Here is a 23280-nt window from a genome sequence, read left to right on the forward strand (position 1 = left end):
TCTGGAGGAGCAGTGAAGAAGAGGAATCCCAATAACAGCTGAAGAAGATCTGGAGGAGCAGTGAAGACGAGGAATCCCAATAACAGCTGAAGAAGATCTGGAGGATCAGTGAAGACGAGGAATCCCAATAACAGCTGAAGAAGATCTGGAGGATCAGTGAAGACGAGGAATCCCTATAACAGCTGAAGAAGATCTGGAGGAGCAGTGAAGAAGAGGAATCCCAATAACAGCTGAAGAAGATCTGGAGGAGCAGTGAAGACGAGGAATCCCTATAACAGCTGAAGAAGATCTGGAGGAGCAGTGAAGAAGAGGAATCCCAATAACAGCTGAAGAAGATCTGGAGGAGCAGTGAAGACGAGGAATCCCAATAACAGCTGAAGAAGATCTGGAGGAGCAGTGAAGAAGAGGAATCCCAATAACAGCTGAAGAAGATCTGGAGGAGCAGTGAAGACGAGGAATCCCAATAACAGCTGAAGAAGATCTGGAGGAGCAGTGAAGAAGAGGAATCCCAATAACAGCTGAGGACAAAAGTTTTGTTTATAAGTCGATTGTTTTCTTTCTCTTTCTGCTGCAGAACCGCTGCTGGTTATTGTCTCCGAGGTCCGGGGGGGGGCAGCCCGGATGTTCCCCCCCCCTCTCTCTGATCCGTCACCATCACCGCTCTTCAGCCGTCGCCATCATCCGTCTCTGATCCGTCACCATCACCGCCCTTCAACTGTCACCATCATCCGTCACCGCCCTTCAGCCGTCACCAGTCTCCATCAGCCGTCACCCGTCTCCATCTCCGCCCTTCAGTCTCCATCACCGCCCTTCAGCCGTCACCAGTCTCCATCACCCGACTCCATCACCGCTCTTCAGCCGTCACCATCACGCTTCAGTGTCCAGACCGGGATTTGAACCTGGATCCTCCGCACCAGGAGGACGAGCTCATACCACTGAGCCACTGGCACTTTCACATCTCACTGTGTTCTCGGTCGCCTCTTGTCTTCATTATTCACTCACAACCTCAAGAAAGTAAAGCAAACACGAGGCTTGAACCAGGATTCTCCAGACCAGCGGCTGACGCTCTTACCACCGAGCCACCGGAGCTCACACGTGACAGATGAGATTTACTTTCAGCTTCATCACGTGTCCATAACTTATAAAGTCAATTGAACTTTGACCTTCAGCAGCGCTGATGCTTTTACCCATGAGCCACTGGAGCTTCTGTTTCCTATTTTTGGACGTTTGTCTTTTGCCATAAATACTTTATAGAAGTATTATATTTAAACCCTTTATTCTCATTGTGTCTGCACATGAAGACACAAACATATAAAAGGTTCAGATGATTTCTTCAGGATAAATGTCATTTATTCACACTGAGGTTTGTGTTTATGAAACTCTCTTCAGCAATTTCAGTTTGATTTATTATAAGCACAAAAACAGAAATCAGAAGTTTTTATCATTCGAGAGACTTAATTCATGATCTGACATTAAATATGTAAGGGTCTGAAGAACTGATGAGAGGCGTCAGGTGTGTGTCATCAGATGAACTCTCGCTCCTGCACTGACCCAAAGAGAAAACAAGCAAGACAAGAGTGAGTATTTACATGCAATTTCTTAAGATCATTATTTTCCTAATGTAACTATTGAGGTTTTAAATAACTGGAAACAAATGTCTTGTACATCATGTAGACCGCAAATCAGTGAGTAGAGAGCAGTAAACACTTGCCCGGTCCAATATGGCGGACTCGTTGACGTATCCGCAGGCAGCAACGTAATGAAACTACTGTTAGATAAGGAACCTGACATTTTACAACTACTTTTCAATTATTAGGCTACATGTAAACATCACGACGAGCTACACGTGTCAAACAAACGTAGAGAGATTTTAAACAGGGTCGCCAACTGTTTTCGATTAAAAGTGACTCCAACTGATTACTAGATGACGTCATACAGGTGAGTCCACTCATCTAATTGTATAACGTCATATCAGTGGGCGAGTTTGCTATGGCAAGCCGAATTAGCTTTTAATTATTCTCAGGATATGAATTCTTGATATCAACAATCACGTCATCACTCGCAGAAATGTATATTATTGATATCAAACATTTAATTTCACTTGTAAAAAACATAATTCTGGATATCTGTAATTGCATTTTTACTAGATAAATATCACATAAGGCTGCAATTCAATTTCAGATAACAAGAATTCATTTTTTACATCTTAAAAATCTTATTTGTGATAATGTTTAGATTAGATTAGAATCATTCTCACAATATGAATTTTTGATAACAACAAATAATTTTTTTCTAGTAAAATTATTATTCTTGATAGCAATTTTTGATATCAATAGTAAAAGCTAGTATAAACCATAATATGTATATAAACAATAAACTTGTTACTAGTAAAAATGTTGGTTCCTGACATCAAGAATAAATTTTCACTAAATGAAATGCTAATTCTTGATATCTGTAAATGAATTTTAACATTTTGCATTTCTGATATCAGGAAATAGATTTCAGATATCAATAACTTCTTTCTTACTAGTAACAATCACATTATTGACATCAAGAATTATGTCTTTTTCTAGTAAGAATTGCATTTCTGATATCCGAAATAAGATTTTTGAAATGTATTATTGATATCTGGAACAGAATTTGATGGCAGTCTATTGTGATATTTAACTGGTAAAAATGCAATTACAGATATCAAGAATTATATTTTTGAATACACATTTCTGTGAGTGATGACGTGATCGTTGATATCAAGAATTCATTTTTAGTAGTGAAAATGTAATTACTAGAATCAAAAATAGAAATTGTTACTAGTAGAAATTCAGGATCCTGAGAATGATTAACATCTAATTCGACTTGCCATAGTTTGGCTAGATTTGTACCTTGATGATGGAAATGGGAGGGAAGTCGTTAAATCTAAAGGCAAAATCTGTAAATGAATACTTTAAAATACCTGTGAAATCCAGTCGAGCGCACACTTGATCCGACACGATAAACATTTCCCCACAAGATTATTAAAGAAACTGTTATATGACGAAACATCTAAAGTACATTTAAACACTTCTACTGCAATAAAACACTTTACTCACGAGACAGGAAGTAGATACACGAATGACTTCCAATTATACGAGGTTCATAGATGAAAACATGACACAGCTACAGCTCATAAGAATAAGTACTCAAATGTTTATTTGATTTGTTTCAAACAAACAAACACGCACATTGAAACTGTGAGGGCGATGATGGTGAGTTGATCACAATACACAAGAATGAAGCCAAAAGACAACTCTGACCTGAACAAACACTTATGATGAAAACTCAAACACTGACTTTGCCTGTCATAACTCTGAATCCTCATCCAGACAACAGTCGTGTCTAAATGACGATCCACACGAACTGTTTCTCTATTTGACCAGCTGTGTTCATTTAAAACGTCATTTACTCATCCACACGTCATTACAAACCTGTATGACAACATGAGGGTAAATAAATGACAGATATTTGTGTTTTTGGCTGATCTATACTAGAGCGGCACGATTAATCGATAAATCGCACGCGATTTGTTTTATAAATGCGCAGTTTGTAAGTGAAGTATGGTTAAATGCGCACGCAGGCGCATCCGAAAGCCAGAGGCGGTCTCGCACAGACTCAAACGCAATGTGCTTTCAGAAGGAGCAGCATTTAGGAGTCGTGCTTCACGAACAAGCTGTGCATAGAACATAATCGCAGGCGTTGCGATTTCACAATTGATGTAATCACGATTTGAATGGGAATCGCGATAAACCGTGCAGCCCTAAATACCTTCAAATCACGTATGCACATCATTTCACAAAGAAACCAACAGTATTTACATTACAGAAGTTCATTCACTGTCCAATTATTGTTGAATTATAAAACTGGTTCTAGCTTTCGCCCAAATGTACAGTAATGAAAAGTCTTTATCCGTCTGTAACAGGCAAGTCTGCTCAAATAAAAACTCTGGAGTCTAAACCTAACGATGACACTCAAGTAACTTCTTCACTTTGCAGCATGCAACGGTCAAACCGGCACGAACACGCGTGTGATGATCTGTGGAGCTTCAGGTGCTCGGAGAGCTCACGTTCAACAGCAGCTGGATTCTGATACCAGCTGCTCAACATCCCAGTCTGGATGAAGAAACGCAAGCGTGCGTTTGCTGTCAGTCGTCTCTGTTCTTCAGATGTAGACGCAGCAGGTCCGTGTTGTTGAGGTTACATGAAACGCAGGTTTTGCATTGCAGAGACTCTAAAAACACAATCCACAGTCACAGAAGCGCAGCTACCGGGAGACCTCTCTAAACATGACACACTTTACAGGAACAGATATGACCATACTCCGCTGTACTCGCTCGCTTTAACACACACGTGTGTGAGCAATGTAAAGGTCTTTTAAATGTGGAATCAGATCAAACACGCTTCTCAATGACTGCGTGTGTGTGTGCGCGCCAGTGCTGGAATATTGAAGAACATCACGTCTGAAGCCACAGGAGATTTGATGAATCATCTGAGTGTCCAGCAGAGAGTGGAGATGATCCTGAGATTAGCACACAGAAACTAGAGAGTAAAGGTGAATGAAACTGCAGGTCATGCAGTCAGGTGACAGCTGCAGAATGATGCAGGACTTTAAGGCATTTGACTGCAGCTGCAGATGAAGAGAGTGTGTGTGGTTGTGAGGGAAATCTTCTCCTGTGCAGCTGTCGGTTTGTTGGGTTTCACTCATCTCTGAACACTGATGTGAAAAGACAGCAGGACCTGAAAGCAAGCACATCATTCTTCTGTAAATCACAATTTTGTGATTTTATAGACCGGGTGTCCGCGAGGTCTTAAAAAGAATTCAAAGTTGATAAATACATTTTGAGAAAAGGAAGGCCCTTAAAAAGTCTTAAAATGCCACTTTCTAATGTATTAAATCATCTATGATCTTTTTGTATTCGTCCAAAGAGGTCATGTGCTAAAGTTTGCCTCATTTAATCATTGCGTAGGCCCATTCACATGGTTGACTAGTGGAGAAATGCTAGTTTTGGTGCAAATGGTTGGAGGATACAGAGATGTAACCGTGGCTGAGGGGGCCGTCTCTGGGAATACCCGCGAGGTGAACTGTGCTCTTAAAATGTACAAAAAAGTTAGCTCATGATTTCTGTAGATACCCTGAAAGAACACATCTACTGCCGTGTATCTGTGCATATGTGTGAGAGATTCTCACTTCATTAAGACTTGCTGACGTTCTCGTAGATGACATCACTGGTGTGGGACAGATGTTTCTTCTTCTTCCACATGAGCAGGACACACTGATGGATGAACACGTACTGCTCCTGCACACACACACAGTATAAATAAATAAATGGATATCTATCAAAAATCAGCTTCAAAAGAAACGGTTTTCACGTGTTTACATGAATAGTGATAAAGCAGCTAAGCAGTCTGAGACTTGCAGTGACGTCATCGTCAATAGTCTGTTCAGTCATTAAAAATACAGCAGGGTTATGTTTATATCTCTTCTCATGTCTGCAGTACCTGCATATGCAACAATAGTTCTTCATTTTGACGTTTCTACATCAACTGCATGATTCCAGAGCGACTTTCATATGTTACTTTACTATTACTTCTGTTTGGGACTTTGACTACTGCGCTGTCAGACATGCGCACATAAACAAAACTGAGAGAAAGCCGGTAAAGACGTTTACTTGCAGCGCAAAATCGGAGGAATGTTTAGGAAAATCGTTGCTGTTTATGACCTTTGCCCAATAAAAGAAAACCGTTTTACACGTTTACATGACCTTTCATATATCAGCTTATTAAGCATAATCGGCGTAAGACTGCACATGTAAATGTGCTCAATGTGAGGTTCTGCTGATGGGATCACAGTGATTGAAAATTGAGAAAGTGTACCTCAGTTTGGACCATTGAGAGTCTGTGTGAGCGCATCTCTGACACCAGGCCCAGAATATCAACATACTCGTGTTCTTGAATGTGCTGCATGAGACGGTCCAGAGCGATGAACGTGCCGGTTCGACCCACGCCAGCACTGACACACAAAACAATGACACATCACTAACTCATTCATGGGCTATGACGCGACCATTTTAACGCATCCGCTTACATAGAGTCATACAGGTTTGAAATGACAAGAGTTTGAAAGATGACTCTATATGAAGACAGGTGTTAATTTTTGGTTGAACTGTGCCTTTAATTCAAGCTCAAAATATTCTCATATCTTGTTTGTTGTGATAATCCAGACGTTTACGAGAAAATCGTGTTTTGTGTGTGGAAACAGTGTGACTGACTAACTCCCACCTTCACTGCATCATCTGAACACAACACTGAGTACAAACTGAAAATCAATATTAAATCACTCAAGTGATGCTCATCGCACACACACACACACACACACACACACACACGCACGGTCGGGAAACTCATGATGAAATAAAACTCATTTAAAGCTGTTAGATGATGACATCATCAAAAAAGGTTTAACAAACTGTGTCATCTCACCTGCAGTGAACTATGATGGGTCCTTTAGTTCTGTTCACCTGCTGTCGGACGATCTGCACGAACTGTAATATGCTCTCGATGGCGTTGACCGTGGGCACACCGTGATCGGGCCATGACGTGTAGTTAAAGTGTAAAACATCTTGAGTTTCATCAGCCTGCAGAGAACAACAGCACACATCTGGAACTCATGCTGAAACTCCTCTGTGTGTGTGTGTGTGTGGCTGTGTTTCTCACATATCCCAGTCTGAAGTTCCTGATGGTCCACTCGGGCGAGTCCGTCTCTGACATCATCTCCACCGTCACCTCACCGCACGCCACAGGCTCCTCTGTGAATGGCCAGTAATGATCACACTTGACCTGAACACACACACACACACACACATGATCGTGAACGTCAGCAAGTACATACAGTGCTCATGGGATGCATGCTGATGCTAAAGGGAAGCGGTGCCGAGGGAACTGACCCTCCTGCGCTCGTTACACTGCGTCAGCATGACGATGATGCAAGACTTCTGCTGTAAAACCATCTTCCAGAAATCATTCCTGGTGTCGGGAAGCGGCCCCTGCGTGGCGATGTACTCGTGTGGAGAGTAATAACCCTGACAACACAAAACCAGCACATCATCATCTACACTGAACCACTGCCGCCACACAAACAAACAAACGCTCGTGTTCTTTTACGTTCACTCACAGGGATGTAGTTTGCGTTGATGTAGTCTAAACCTTCATCGTTGTGCAGTGAGATGAGTTTAACACGACTGAAATCATCTGTGTGCAAACAAACATTCAACACGTCACAACTCATCATGATTCATCCAATCAGAACAGCGTTGCCATGGCTACAGTGGACGTCACTCACAGGGCAGAATGTTGGTGTAGCGGTTCTTGGGTCTGTTGACTGGCAGATCAGCGGCTTCATGAGTCAAATCCAGACCCACACTCTTCAACTCCTAACACACACAACCACACACACAACTAAACTCCTGACACACACAAATACACTCGCTTTCTGTGTTGAATGATGATGTGAAAGAGTGTTTTACCTCAAACTGCAGAGAGAACTTGTACGCTGAATCTTTACTCATGTCTTTGATGTAAGCGTCAAAATCATTCAGCTGAACCGGACTGTAAACACACACACACACACACGCAAACATTTCACAAAAATAAATGGATACTTATACAGACACTAGTGACGAACACACACACATAATCCTGAATGTGAGGTTTTTACCTGGTCAGTTTTCTCTTCTTGAGGGCTGTTTTACTCCTACAGGTGACAGAAAGATCGAGAGAATTCAGCATTTACTTCTTTCAGATCATTCTCATGACAGCACACAACACTGAGTCTAGAGCGGCTGTTTGTGAACACATGTGACATGCTGAAACACCCGTCATGCGTGTTAGACACATAAAACTGGAGACGAACACAACACCATCAATCTGTTAACACACAATGCAAAAGAGCCAAGCGTGACAATCTGTACTCGTGTGTGTGTGTGTGTTTGTGTCTCCAGAGGTCAACACGGGCTCAGAACCGCCGGCGCACCTACTTACCACGGATTAATATAAAAGGCCAAAAGATAGTCAGTCCAGAGGCAGGATGGGAGAAGCGTGAGGAACGCAAACAGACTCCTGCGCCTGAAGCCCATTGGACAGAAACAAAAGCAAAAGATGAAGAGAGCAGAAGTGGACACACGTGATGCTGCATTAGTCACAATAACACACAGATGATCCAGAAATATTACAGGTTAATTCAAGCCTCATGCAGTCAGTGCGTGACGTGTATGACATCATCATCATCATCATCATCATCATCACACACCACTGAAACACTGAACATTCAGTGAACACACAACAACAACAACACATGTCTGAACACCTGCGGCTTTCTGCACTCAGCGCCACAGACAAACATCGTCTCCTCACATCTCATTTACTGTCGTTACGATCTGATAAACATCTGGTGTTGGATTTGATTTGGATATAAATAAGTCAAGTAGCAGTCATGTTAACAGAAACACAAATCTGCCCTCGCTGACTGTCTTTCAGCTCTTATATTAATCTGATGCTTCAATCCTTTCTCAGTCTGGAGTCCTGCATCATCATATCAACAATCCACAGCAGCGGTCAAAGGTCACAACCTGACCTCCGTATGTGTGTGTGATGTAGACTGTGCTAGTTTAACAGACTCCTGTGTTAGCGGTGAATCGTCGTACCAGTTATATGGATGTTTTCCATCTCGTTCAAAAGATGCAAAGTTGACGAAGGTTTCAGCCGCGCACTCTCTGAAATCACACACACGGAAACATGAAAACAACATATTTCATTCTCATGTCATGTGACGCGTGTTGATTTCTCACCGGTTTAACTCCATGTGTTTCTTTCGTAACACCAGCAGCAGAAGAACCAGCAGACTGATCAACAGAACGCTGAGGACCGCCAGAGCTGAGATCGCTGCCACACTCGGGTTCATCTCACGCACTGAACACACACATACACACACTGTTCACATCACTAACATACTCTACACAAAGTGACAGATGCGCAGCAGTGCATGCTGGGATGGAGCGGATGACACGCCCGGTCACCTGATGTGGTGATGCTGATGTGGGCGGGTGCACTGGAGCTGCTGTAACTCGTACTGATCACAGAACAGTTATATGAGGTGGACGCTTGAAGACCAGACACCGTCAGAACATGTGCAGCGGCGACCAGCGGCTCGACCACCTGCGGAAGAGAGAGAGAATGAACCTGCTGAGCTGTTGTCATGGCAACGGTGTGAGGTGTCCCTGTGAAGGTCAATCACTGAGGCATCGGCACATTATTTCAATATCACAGACTGTTCAGCTTTGTGTAGCAGATGTTGTGTGTGTGTGATACAGGAAGCGCAGCTCTTACTCTGTGTTGTGTGTTGTGTCCCAGCTGTCTGCAGATGACCTGATAGAAGTCCACCACACCGTCTTCAGTCCACAGCAGCGTGACACTGGTGTCTGTTGTGTTCACTGCATACAGAGACTTCGGAGGAGCCGGATCTGTTCACACACACATCACACATCACTGCAAGTTCCTCAACAACCAAGTTTAAAAATAACAAAGAAGGAAGCAGAAAGCGATGATTCTGAGAGGAAGGGTTATTATTATTCGAGAAACAGTTTTTAGTTCTGTGTTTGGTTTCAGCAGCTCTGTGTAATGTTATCAAACGCAAGGCGACGGTTTTCTCTCATGAGCATCAGTGATGTTATCTCAGGTTCATTTCTATTGTGTGTGTGTGTGTGTGTGTGTTTGTACAGACCCAGCTTCATGATGTGAGGCACTGATGTGTTGCGGCTTCTCTCGGTGCAGGCGGTCACCGTCAGGTTATAGATGTCACCCGGTGGAAGAGCCAGAGATGCCTTCATCATGTTACGGGTGACCTGAACACAACAACAGTCTCACAAACTCGCACAACAAAAGTCTAAACATACATGTCAGAGTCAAACAACTTCAGATGCTTGAACAGGGATTCTGATTGCTCAATTCCAATATTTCACAGTAATGACTGTTACCATGACCACGGCCGGACTGAGGGGAAACAACGGCCCACAAAACCCAGCTCGCAACACAACACAACAGCGCACAAACCATTCTATAGCACTAATTATTCATAAATGTTCATGTTTTGAAGACCTTTCATGCCACCTTAGTCAATAAAACAAGCTAAATGACATAAAAGCCATGCAGATTACATATAAATTGAATATAAAGTATTTATTGTATTATAAGGTAATGTATTTAAACTGACCATGACATGGTTTGACTAGACTTTGCCAACAAATCTTTTATACATCAGCTATCAACATTATACAAGACTTATAAAGTTAGTGTTTAGAATTTATAAATGGAGAAGAGAGGAAAGAAAACATGAACTCTTATGAGCTTAATAAGTGAGCTTTTATAAATCTATGCATTGAATACTTTGAACTTTGACAGAATAATTCAAAGTCATTTCATTCATTCTTATGCCTCGTATGCTATAATCTGATTGTTTCGGTGTGTTTGCACATGTTAACTCCAATAAACGTCTGAAATTGTGTGACAAACCATTTTAAAGTTTTCAAAGTTTTTCAAAACTCACAAAAATTAAGTAGTTTGCATCTCTGTATCTTACCATTTAAAGTATTTATCGTAAAACCATTCATTTATCGTGTGTGTGTGTGGAAACATGTAATGACGCAGTAAGGATTGGTTCTCTGTGTGTGTGTGTGTGCTGGTTAATTGGATTCATTAGAGACTCATGCTGGTCTCCATCAGTGACTTTGTGCTTCACAAGAGGCTGTAATGCATGTTTATCACATGTGTGATTGACAGGTGCTCACATCTACAGCGTATCTCCTCCTGGAGCCTTTCCTGCCCTCGGCCACCACCTGCCAGTGCAGCATCCGAGAGTGAGACAGGTCAGTGAAGAGATCTCCATACGTCCAGCGCACGTACAGCGTCCCGTGAGAGTAATCCACAGACGAGATGTGAGGAGCCTCGGGAGCTGTGACACACACAGACAGACAGACAGACAGGTGTAGTTATTGTTGAGTGAGACTCAAGGTGGTGATGTATTTTGAGAAGCTCACCTGTAACGAAGCTCACAGTTGAACCGTCGCAGCAGCTCAGGGGCGGCTCACCCCAGGTCACCATGGTAACACGAAAGTTGTAGTACCACGCCGGCAACAGATCCGTCACTCTCTGTGGAGGAATGAAGAAAAGATGAACACACAGAACCAGCACAGAGACCCTCTGATATCATCACTCCTCTCGGCCAATCAGAATGAGGTTAACACCCTGAGCTTCAGCCAATCAGTGAGAAATAAAATCATCATCAAAGTCTGTCATGTGATGTTTACCACCGAGGCGATGACAGATGCGGTGGTGGCGATCTCGTAGTACGTGGTCCACTGTGACGTCTGCGTGGCCGAATTAAAGAAGAAGGTCTGCAGGACATATTTACGGAAGGCCACGTTATAGGGCCTCTGCCAGCTCAGGATCACAGCTGTGGGACTGAGAGGATACACCACCAGATCACGAACCCCCGTCGGCTCTGATGAAACACAGATGCTGTCAATCACCACACCAAACCCTCTCTCATTGGCTGACGTGACCGGAGGCGTGACTCACCTATATCGATGATGATGGGCTCGGAGGCGGGGCTAACCAGCGGTCCGTTGGTGTGATAAACCATCACTCTGTACTGAGCGCCGGGGGTCAGGTTAGTGATGACATCACTGGTGATGTTCTCCTGTGATGGAGAGAGAAACACACGTCACATGACCACACACACACACACACACAGGAGTGTTGACATGATGTCATCGTTACCTCAGAGCAGTACGTGCTCTCCATGCGCTGACTGATGCTGGGCTGCAGACACGTCAGAGACAGAACCGAGATCAGACTGCCGTTATATCTGCGACGTGACGGAGCCCAGGAGACGGCAGCCGTGCTGGAGTCCAACATCTTCACGCTGACGGCCTGCGGACGCTCCTGAGGCTGCTCCATCCAATCACCTGACGCTCCTGACGGAGAGAGAGAGAGAGATGTGCGTCACACACACGCGTCATGATGATGCCAGAGACTAAAGAGCGGCTCATACCGAGGTAGAAAGTGAATCCGCTGTCGGACGAACTCTCTCTGACATCACAGTCTCCAGACGAGCTGAGCGTGGTCACGTGAACGCCGTACACTCCTGCTTCTGACAGTTCACTGAAGAACTCGTGAGTGTTCTCGTCCAGCGTCGCCGTCTCGCTGGAGTTCCCTGATCACAGAACAGCCCAGAAAATAAAGACGGAGAAAAATAAACAGGAGGTGTGAAGAAGAGATCAGAAGACCAACCGTCACGGTAGATGTAGACGTTAAAGCCATCGTAAGATGTTGGAGGAGCGGGCGGCGACCAGCGCAGCTCCAGGAGAATGGGCGACAGAGGGATGGGCGTCACGGTCCCTTCAAAGTTCACATTCATAGCCGATCCGGGTTCATTGGAATCCTCGTATTCTGGAATCAGAGCGTTGACGAAGTCGTCGTCGTCCTCAGCGGGGGCGGGACTTCCTGTGGGTTGAGTCCGAAGCGCTTCGGTGTGGTTCTCATATGGTCCGAGTTCAACATCAGTCACAGAGCTGCTGTTCTGAGGCGCCTGAGTAAAGCTCTCACTGTTTGAGTCACGTTCTTCAGTAACGTCACGAGCCCGGCGAGGAAGAGATGCATTGTGGGATGCTTTCAGAACAGCTCCACTACCTCTGAGATGGATGATTCTGAAGGACACGTTGAGCGGAGGATTGGGCACTGGGAATCAAGCAGAATGAAATGAACACCAGCAGAAATCAATCAAACGTGAGATGATGATGATGATGATGATGTGTGTCGTACCCATCCTGTGATGAAGAGGTCGATGAGTGACATCACTGCGTTTCATCAGCGTGCTTCTGTTGACCGTCACCTCAGAGATCAGCTGGAAGGTAATGTTACTGTAACACGTGCCCGACAGCCAATGCCTGAACACCGTTTTACCTTTAGAGAAATCTAAACACAAACACACGCAGGTTCAGATCAGAGGAATGACGGCGGGTCAGTGATGACATCACAGCGGCAGGTGTACCTTTATAAAGCATGTAATGTCGGTGATGAGCCTCTGTGTAACTGATGTTCACTCGTGTGTAGATGTTCTTCTCAGGAGAAGTGATGTGAAACACCACAGCCGCCTCTGGAGCCGGAGCGTAATCAGACACGTACACAGCGTCAAGAGGAAGAGGCTCTGAACACACACACACATAGTGTCAGACGGTTATAGAGATGATGTGGACGACACACACACACAGATGTTGTCTTACTGGTGAGAACGCTGATGGTTTTAGCGGGTTTGGAGCTGTTGTCTAGTATCAGACTGATGGTGTAACACTGGCCGTGATACGAAGCGTTAAACATCAGCGACTGTGGAAGAGTCTGATCCTCACTCGCTCTGGAGAACAACAGCGTGTGTGTGCGCGCCTCTCCAGACACTCGCACCGCATACACAGAAGCATTCTGTGTGACATCATCAGCGTCCAACCACATCAGCAAGCGGTTCTCATCTTGCAGCGACACCTGGAACGGAACCGCGCTCTGAGAGAGAAACAGAGAGAACATGATGAGTCTTGTGTGTATTATGGAGAATCTATAGATGTGAGATGATGATGTCATCATTAATGAAGTGAGTCTGAGAGGTCACATCATCTCCACTCACATACTGACTGATTTAATTCACACACAAGTGAGAAGACACAGACAGTGTTGAATCATCTCATATGATCTGTGTACACCGGTGTTCAGACTGATAAACAATATTATATGTCTGAAGATTTAATATGAGATGAGAAGATCCTGTGTGTGTGTGAGGAGGTCAGTGGACTGTTCAGTTCACACTGTGAGTGTTATCACTCCCACACATTGCTAGTTTTATTATAAATATGAGCTGCAGTATTCATTATCATTCTCTTGTTTCACATTACTGAGGTATTAAAGGGTCATATTGTACTGTTGTTTCATTAACTCAGACAGTGGGGGGGGTCTGGACTCATACAGACACACAAAAAACACACAACACTTCACAACATTATATCACACAACACAAACACTCACATGACAATATTGAAATATTCTTCAGCATCGCACATCTCTCTCTGTGTGTGTGTGACTGGAGTGACTCACTGCATGTTAGACCTGACGCTGTTCAACACTGAGGCCCCCCCACACAAACACAATCTTACACACACACACACACACACACTCACACAAACACACAAACACTCGCACACAGACAGACACACGCACACAAACACTCGCACACAGACACAAGCCCACAGATACAGATGCACACACACACAGAAGCATACGCACACAGACACTCGCACACAACCAGTCGCACACAGACTCAAACACAATCTTACACACACACACACACACACAAACACACACACAAACACTCGCACACAGACAGACACACGCACACAAACACTCGCACACAGACAGACACACGCACACAAACACTCGTACACAGACAGACACGCACACAAACACTCGTACACAGACACAAGCCCACAGATACAGATGCACACACACACAGAAGCATACGCACACAGACACTCGCACACAACCAGTCGCACACAGACTCAAACACAATCTTACACACACACACACACAAGTCCACAGATACAGATGCACACACACACAGAAGCATACGCACACAGACACTCGCACACAACCAGTCGCACACAGACTCAAACACAATCTTACACACACACACACAAGCCCACAGATACAGATGCACACACACATAGAAGCATACGCACACAGACACTCGCACACAACCAGTCGCACACAGACTCAAACACAATCTTACACACACACACACACACACAGAAGCATACGCACACAGACACTCGCACACAACCAGTCACACACAGACTCAAACACAATCTTACACACACACACACAAGCCCACAGATACAGATGCACACACACACAGAAGCATACGCACACAGACACTCGCACACAACCAGTCACACACAGACTCAAACACAATCTTACACACACAGACACAAGCCCACAGATACAGATGCACACACACACAGAAGCATACGCACACAGACACTCGCACACAACCAGTCACACACAGACTCAAACACAATCTTACACACACACACACAAGCCCACAGATGCACACACACACAGAAGCATACGCACACAGACACTCGCACACAACCAGTCGCACACAGACTCAAACACAATCTTACACACACAGACACAAGCCCACAGATACAGATGCACACACACACAGAAGCATACGCACACAGACACTCGCACACAACCAGTCGCACACAGACTCAAACACAATCTTACACACACACACACAAGCCCACAGATACAGATGCACACACACACAGAAGCATACGCACACAGACACTCGCACACAACCAGTCACACACAGACTCAAACACAATCTTACACACACAGACACAAGCCCACAGATACAGATGCACACACACACAGAAGCATACGCACACAGACACTCGCACACAACCAGTCGCACACAGACTCAAACACAATCTTACACACACACACACACAAGTCCACAGATACAGATGCACACACACACAGAAGCATACGCACACAGACACTCGCACACAACCAGTCGCACACAGACTCAAACACAATCTTACACACACACACACAAGTCCACAGATACAGATGCACACACACACAGAAGCATACGCACACAGACACTCGCACACAACCAGTCGCACACAGACTCAAACACAATCTTACACACACACACACAAGCCCACAGATACAGATGCACACACACACAGAAGCATACGCACACAGACACTCGCACACAACCAGTCGCACACAGACTCAAACACAATCTTACACACACACACACACACACAGAAGCATACGCACACAGACACTCGCACACAACCAGTCACACACAGACTCAAACACAATCTTACACACACACACACAAGCCCACAGATACAGATGCACACACACACAGAAGCATACGCACACAGACACTCGCACACAACCAGTCGCACACAGACTCAAACACAATCTTACACACACAGACACAAGCCCACAGATACAGATGCACACACACACAGAAGCATACGCACACAGACACTCGCACACAACCAGTCGCACACAGACTCAAACACAATCTTACACACACACACACAAGCCCACAGATACAGATGCACACACACACAGAAGCATACGCACACAGACACTCGCACACAACCAGTCGCACACAGACTCAAACACAATCTTACACACACACAGACACAAGCCCACAGATACAGATGCACACACACACAGAAGCATACGCACACAGACACTCGCACACAACCAGTCGCACACAGACTCAAACACAATCTTACACACACACACACACACAAACACACACACAAACACTCGCACACAGACAGACACACGCACACAAACACTCGCACACAGACAGACACACGCACACAAACACTCGTACACAGACAGACACGCACACAAACACTCGTACACAGACACAAGCCCACAGATACAGATGCACACACACACAGAAGCATACGCACACAGACACTCGCACACAACCAGTCGCACACAGACTCAAACACAATCTTACACACACACAAGTCCACAGATACAGATGCACACACACACAGAAGCATACGCACACAGACACTCGCACACAACCAGTCGCACACAGACTCAAACACAATCTTACACACACACACACAAGCCCACAGATACAGATGCACACACACACAGAAGCATACGCACACAGACACTCGCACACAACCAGTCGCACACAGACTCAAACACAATCTTACACACACACACACAAGCCCACAGATACAGATGCACACACACACAGAAGCATACGCACACAGACACTCGCACACAACCAGTCACACACAGACTCAAACACAATCTTAAACACACAGACACAAGCCCACAGATACAGATGCACACACACACAGAAGCATACGCACACAGACACTCGCACACAACCAGTCACACACAGACTCAAACACAATCTTACACACACACACACAAGCCCACAGATACAGATGCACACACACACAGAAGCATACGCACACAGACACTCGCACACAACCAGTCGCACACAGACTCAAACACAATCTTACACACACACACACAAGCCCACAGATGCACACACACACACAGAAGCATACGCACACAGACACTCGCACACAACCAGTCGCACACAGACTCAAACACAATCTTACACACACACACACAAGCCCACAGATGCACACACACACAGAAGCATACGCACACAGACACTCGCACACAACCAGTCGCACACAGACTCAAACACAATCTTACACACACACACACAAGCCCACAGATACAGATGCACACACACACAGAAGCATACGCACACAGACACTCGCACACAACCAGTCGCACACAGACTCAAACACAATCTTACACACACACACACAAGCCCACAGATACAGATGCACACACACACAGAAGCATACGCACACAGACACTCGCACACAACCAGTCGCACACAGACTCAAACACAATCTTACACACACACACACAAGTCCACAGATACAGATGCACACACACACAGAAGCATACGCACACAGACACTCGCACACAACCAGTCGCACACAGACTCAAACACAATCTTACACACACACACACAAGCCCACAGATACAGATGCACACACACACAGAAGCATACGCACACAGACACTCGCACACAACCAGTCGCACACAGACTCAAACACAATCTTACACACACAAGCCCACAGATACAGATGCACACACACACAGAAGCATACGCACACAGACACTCGCACACAACCAGTCACACACAGACTCAAACACAATCTTACACACACACACACAAGCCCACAGATACAGATGCACACACACACAGAAGCATACGCACACAGACACTCGCACACAACCAGTCGCACACAGACTCAAACACAATCTTACACACACACACACAAGCCCACAGATACAGATGCACACACACACAGAAGCATACGCACACAGACACTCGCACACAACCAGTCGCACACAGACTCAAACACAATCTTACACACACACACACACAAGTCCACAGATACAGATGCACACACACACAGAAGCATACGCACACAGACACTCGCACACAACCAGTCGCACACAGACTCAAACACAATCTTACACACACAAGCCCACAGATACAGATGCACACACACACAGAAGCATACGCACACAGACACTCGCACACAACCAGTCGCACACAGACTCAAACACAATCTTACACACACACACACAAGCCCACAGATGCACACACACACAGAAGCATACGCACACAGACACTCGCACACAACCAGTCGCACACAGACTCAAACACAATCTTACACACACACACACAAGCCCACAGATGCACACACACACAGAAGCATACGCACACAGACACTCGCACACAACCAGTCGCACACAGACTCAAACACAATCTTACACACACACACACAAGCCCACAGATACAGATGCACACACACACAGAAGCATACGCACACAGACACTCGCACACAACCAGTCGCACACAGACTCAAACACAATCTTACACACACACACACAAGCCCACAGATGCACACACACACAGAAGCATACGCACACAGACACTCGCACACAACCAGTCGCACACAGACTCAAACACAATCTTACACACACACACACACAAGTCCACAGATACAGATGCACACACACACAGAAGCATACGCACACAGACACTCGCACACAACCAGTCGCACACAGACTCAAACACAATCTTACACACACACACACAAGCCCACAGATGCACACACACACAGAAGCATACGCACACAGACACTCGCACACAACCAGTCGCACACAGACTCAAACACAATCTTACACACACACACACAAGCCCACAGATACAGATGCACACACACACAGAAGCATACGCACACAGACACTCGCACACAACCAGTCGCACACAGACTCAAACACAATCTTACACACACACACACAAGCCCACAGATACAGATGCACACACACACAGAAGCATACGCACACAGACACTCGCACACAACCAGTCACACACAGACTCAAACACAATCTTACACACACAGACACAAGCCCACAGATACAGATGCACACACACACAGAAGCATACGCACACAGACACTCGCACACAACCAGTCACACACAGACTCAAACACAATCTTACACACACACACACAAGCCCACAGATGCACACACACACAGAAGCATACGCACACAGACACTCGCACACAACCAGTCGCACACAGACTCAAACACAATCTTACACACACACACACAAGCCCACAGATGCACACACACACAGAAGCATACGCACACAGACACTCGCACACAACCAGTCGCACACAGACTCAAACACAATCTTACACACACACACACAAGCCCACAGATGCACACACACACAGAAGCATACGCACACAGACACTCGCACACAACCAGTCGCACACAGACTCAAACACAATCTTACACACACACACACAAGCCCACAGATACAGATGCACACACACACAGAAGCATACGCACACAGACACTCGCACACAACCAGTCGCACACAGACTCAAACACAATCTTACACACACACACACAAGCCCACAGATACAGATGCACACACACACAGAAGCATACGCACACAGACACTCGCACACAACCAGTCGCACACAGACTCAAACACAATCTTACACACACACACACAAGTCCACAGATACAGATGCACACACACACAGAAGCATACGCACACAGACACTCGCACACAACCAGTCGCACACAGACTCAAACACAATCTTACACACACACACACAAGCCCACAGATACAGATGCACACACACACAGAAGCATACGCACACAGACACTCGCACACAACCAGTCGCACACAGACTCAAACACAATCTTACACACACAAGCCCACAGATACAGATGCACACACACACAGAAGCATACGCACACAGACACTCGCACACAACCAGTCACACACAGACTCAAACACAATCTTACACACACACACACAAGCCCACAGATACAGATGCACACACACACAGAAGCATACGCACACAGACACTCGCACACAACCAGTCGCACACAGACTCAAACACAATCTTACACACACACACACAAGCCCACAGATACAGATGCACACACACACAGAAGCATACGCACACAGACACTCGCACACAACCAGTCGCACACAGACTCAAACACAATCTTACACACACACACACACAAGTCCACAGATACAGATGCACACACACACAGAAGCATACGCACACAGACACTCGCACACAACCAGTCGCACACAGACTCAAACACAATCTTACACACACACACACAAGCCCACAGATACAGATGCACACACACACAGAAGCATACGCACACAGACACTCGCACACAACCAGTCGCACACAGACTCAAACACAATCTTACACACACACACACAAGCCCACAGATGCACACACACACAGAAGCATACGCACACAGACACTCGCACACAACCAGTCGCACACAGACACAAACACTCACCCAGACACACGCACACAAGCCCACAGATGCACACACACACAGAAGCATACGCACACAGACACGCGCACACAACCAGTCGCACACAGACACACACACACAAGCCCACAGATACAGATGCACACACACACAGAAGCATACGCACACAGACACTCGCACACAACCAGTCGCACACAGACTCAAACACAATCTTACACACACACACACACAAGTCCACAGATACAGATGCACACACACACAGAAGCATACGCACACAGACACTCGCACACAACCAGTCGCACACAGACTCAAACACAATCTTACACACACACACACAAGCCCACAGATACAGATGCACACACACACAGAAGCATACGCACACAGACACTCGCACACAACCAGTCGCACACAGACTCAAACACAATCTTACACACACACACACAAGCCCACAGATACAGATGCACACACACACAGAAGCATACGCACACAGACACTCGCACACAACCAGTCGCACACAGACTCAAACACAATCTTACACACACACACACAAGCCCACAGATGCACACACACACAGAAGCATACGCACACAGACACTCGCACACAACCAGTCGCACACAGACACAAACACTCACCCAGACACACGCACACAAGCCCACAGATGCACACACACACAGAAGCATACGCACACAGACACGCGCACACAACCAGTCGCACACAGACACACACACACAAGCCCACAGACACACATGCACACACAGACAGTTCCTGTGATGAGTGAGTCTTTTATTAAAGAGTGATGGGAGTTTCTCTTCTGGCATTTCATTAAAACTAAACACCCCCCCCCGCTCACCCAGGAAACACAACAAAGACCCCCCGCTGACACACTCACAAACCCCTCCCACCAGACCGCAGGAGGCCAATCAAATCATCCGCCCACTTCAGAGGAGTGTGTGTTTGCTGTGGGTCTGACTCAGCAGGTTTGTTTTGTGTGTCCTGAACTCTTTTGAGAAAGTGTGTGAACATCAGCTGAGACAGTCAACAATATAAATAAATCATTCTAATGTGACGACATGATGAGGTTCAATCGGTCTCATCATCACTGGACACGAGAGGTTTGACATCATTCAGCTTTTCACAATCAAATAAGACATCAATAAATCAGCTGAAGATAAAGATGAGTGTGTGTGTGTGTGTCTCAACTCTTCTTCAGCACTCACTCAATGAAGCTCTGTGTCATCATCACCAAACCTTCTCATGTCTTTGACTTATCACATCACGTCTAGAGAAATACTGCTGAAAGACTTCAGATTGTTCCTGAACACTCATATAGTTAGTCTCAGATGTGTGTATGTTAAAAGACGGATCTGAATCCATCACTGATGTCTCCGTACACAATCATCCATTCACATGAAATATCTCAAATGCTAAACGTCAACACATGACAGTCGTCTGCACACATCAGACGACATTTGATCATGAAGCACACAGACACACAGTGGAATACAGTCAGACACATTTACACATCAGGTCTGTGACAACAAGACAAGACTGTTCTCAAGTCAAACAACAACATGCCATACATGTGAAAGAATCCCAACAAATAAACAAACTGAACGAGTTTATAAGAGATGACAACACTTCTGTCAATGACATCACACAAATATTGAAACAACACACAACGGAACCTGTGACTCCCTCACACACACACACACACACACCTCATAATTCTGACATCCAATGAAACACCTCTGACAACATGATGATGATGATGATGATGATGATGATGATGATGATGATGGATCATCAGTGATCTGCTCAAACACCTGCAGTCACTAACACAACACAACACATCTGATGTTCATCCGTGTTTGATTATTGATGTCTGTGTAACACACAGGCCTGTCGCTATGGTTACTGAGGCACGGACACTGATGTCATTGCTAGGCAGATCACACATGATGTGATCAGATGAGATCGGACGATGTTTAACTCAACAACACAGACAGCTGAATCCAGCTCATCATGATGTGTGTGTTATGGCTCATATGTAACGTGTCGTGACCGCAGTAAATCACAGACTGTTGATAACACAAGCGTCTTATGCTGCAGTAAAACTGACTGATGCTCTCCATCTTTACGCACGCGCACGTTCTGCATTTAACAATGAAACCCCTTTCTACAATGATCCTTTAATATATGTTGGGTCATCTCGCGCGCGCGCGCGACCCAGTTTCTCGTGCATCAGATGTGACGCTTTCACTCAAATCATTTCATTCATTCGCGAATTATCCGCGTGAACGCACCGCGTCGCGTTTAATCGCAGCCCGGCCACGAGAATAAAAACGCACCTGAATGACGATGAAGAGCAGCAGTGACGCGATCCGCACCGCAGCACAGCTCATGATCGAACAATAGCGCGCGATCACACCGAGCCAACGGTCTGAAGTCGCAGCGGGGTCGGGTCCGTGTGCTCGGCGCGTCGCGTCGGTTCGGCTCCGCGGGACGGGTGAATGATGGAGACACAGCAGCGGCTTTCTGTCCACCGGGCCGCGTCTCAAACCCCGCCGCGCGCACTAACTAGTGGCATCAGTCTGCGGCACTCGTTAGTGCGGTGCGCTGAATGGCATCAGTCACGTGATGTGCAGGTTTGAGACGCAGCCCGTCTGTA

General features: G+C 45.7%; 1 protein-coding gene across 1 annotated transcript; it reads right to left on the bottom strand.

The window, feature by feature from the left end:
• Positions 1-3164: 3164 nt before the first annotated feature.
• Positions 3165-23162, bottom strand: ptpro (protein tyrosine phosphatase receptor type O). Its single transcript, XM_079455433.1, has 27 exons — positions 22961-23162; positions 13364-13634; positions 13132-13287; positions 12903-13055; positions 12372-12818; positions 12133-12294; positions 11859-12055; positions 11658-11778; positions 11387-11580; positions 11117-11228; positions 10868-11031; positions 9805-9925; positions 9411-9544; positions 9101-9239; positions 8873-8993; positions 8729-8797; positions 8067-8150; positions 7744-7779; positions 7553-7634; positions 7369-7459; positions 7201-7277; positions 6974-7108; positions 6744-6866; positions 6510-6664; positions 5904-6039; positions 5218-5326; positions 3165-4766 (listed from the first exon to the last, which is right to left on the bottom strand). The coding sequence occupies exons 1-26, from the start codon at positions 23012-23014 to the stop codon at positions 5222-5224; spliced, it is 3639 nt and encodes a 1212-aa protein (XP_079311559.1). The 5' UTR covers positions 23015-23162; the 3' UTR covers positions 3165-4766; positions 5218-5221.
• Positions 23163-23280: the final 118 nt, after the last annotated feature.

Source organism: Barbatula barbatula (assembly GCF_947034865.1).
Source record: "Barbatula barbatula genome assembly, chromosome: 4".
NCBI classification, from domain to species: domain Eukaryota; kingdom Metazoa; phylum Chordata; class Actinopteri; order Cypriniformes; family Nemacheilidae; genus Barbatula; species Barbatula barbatula.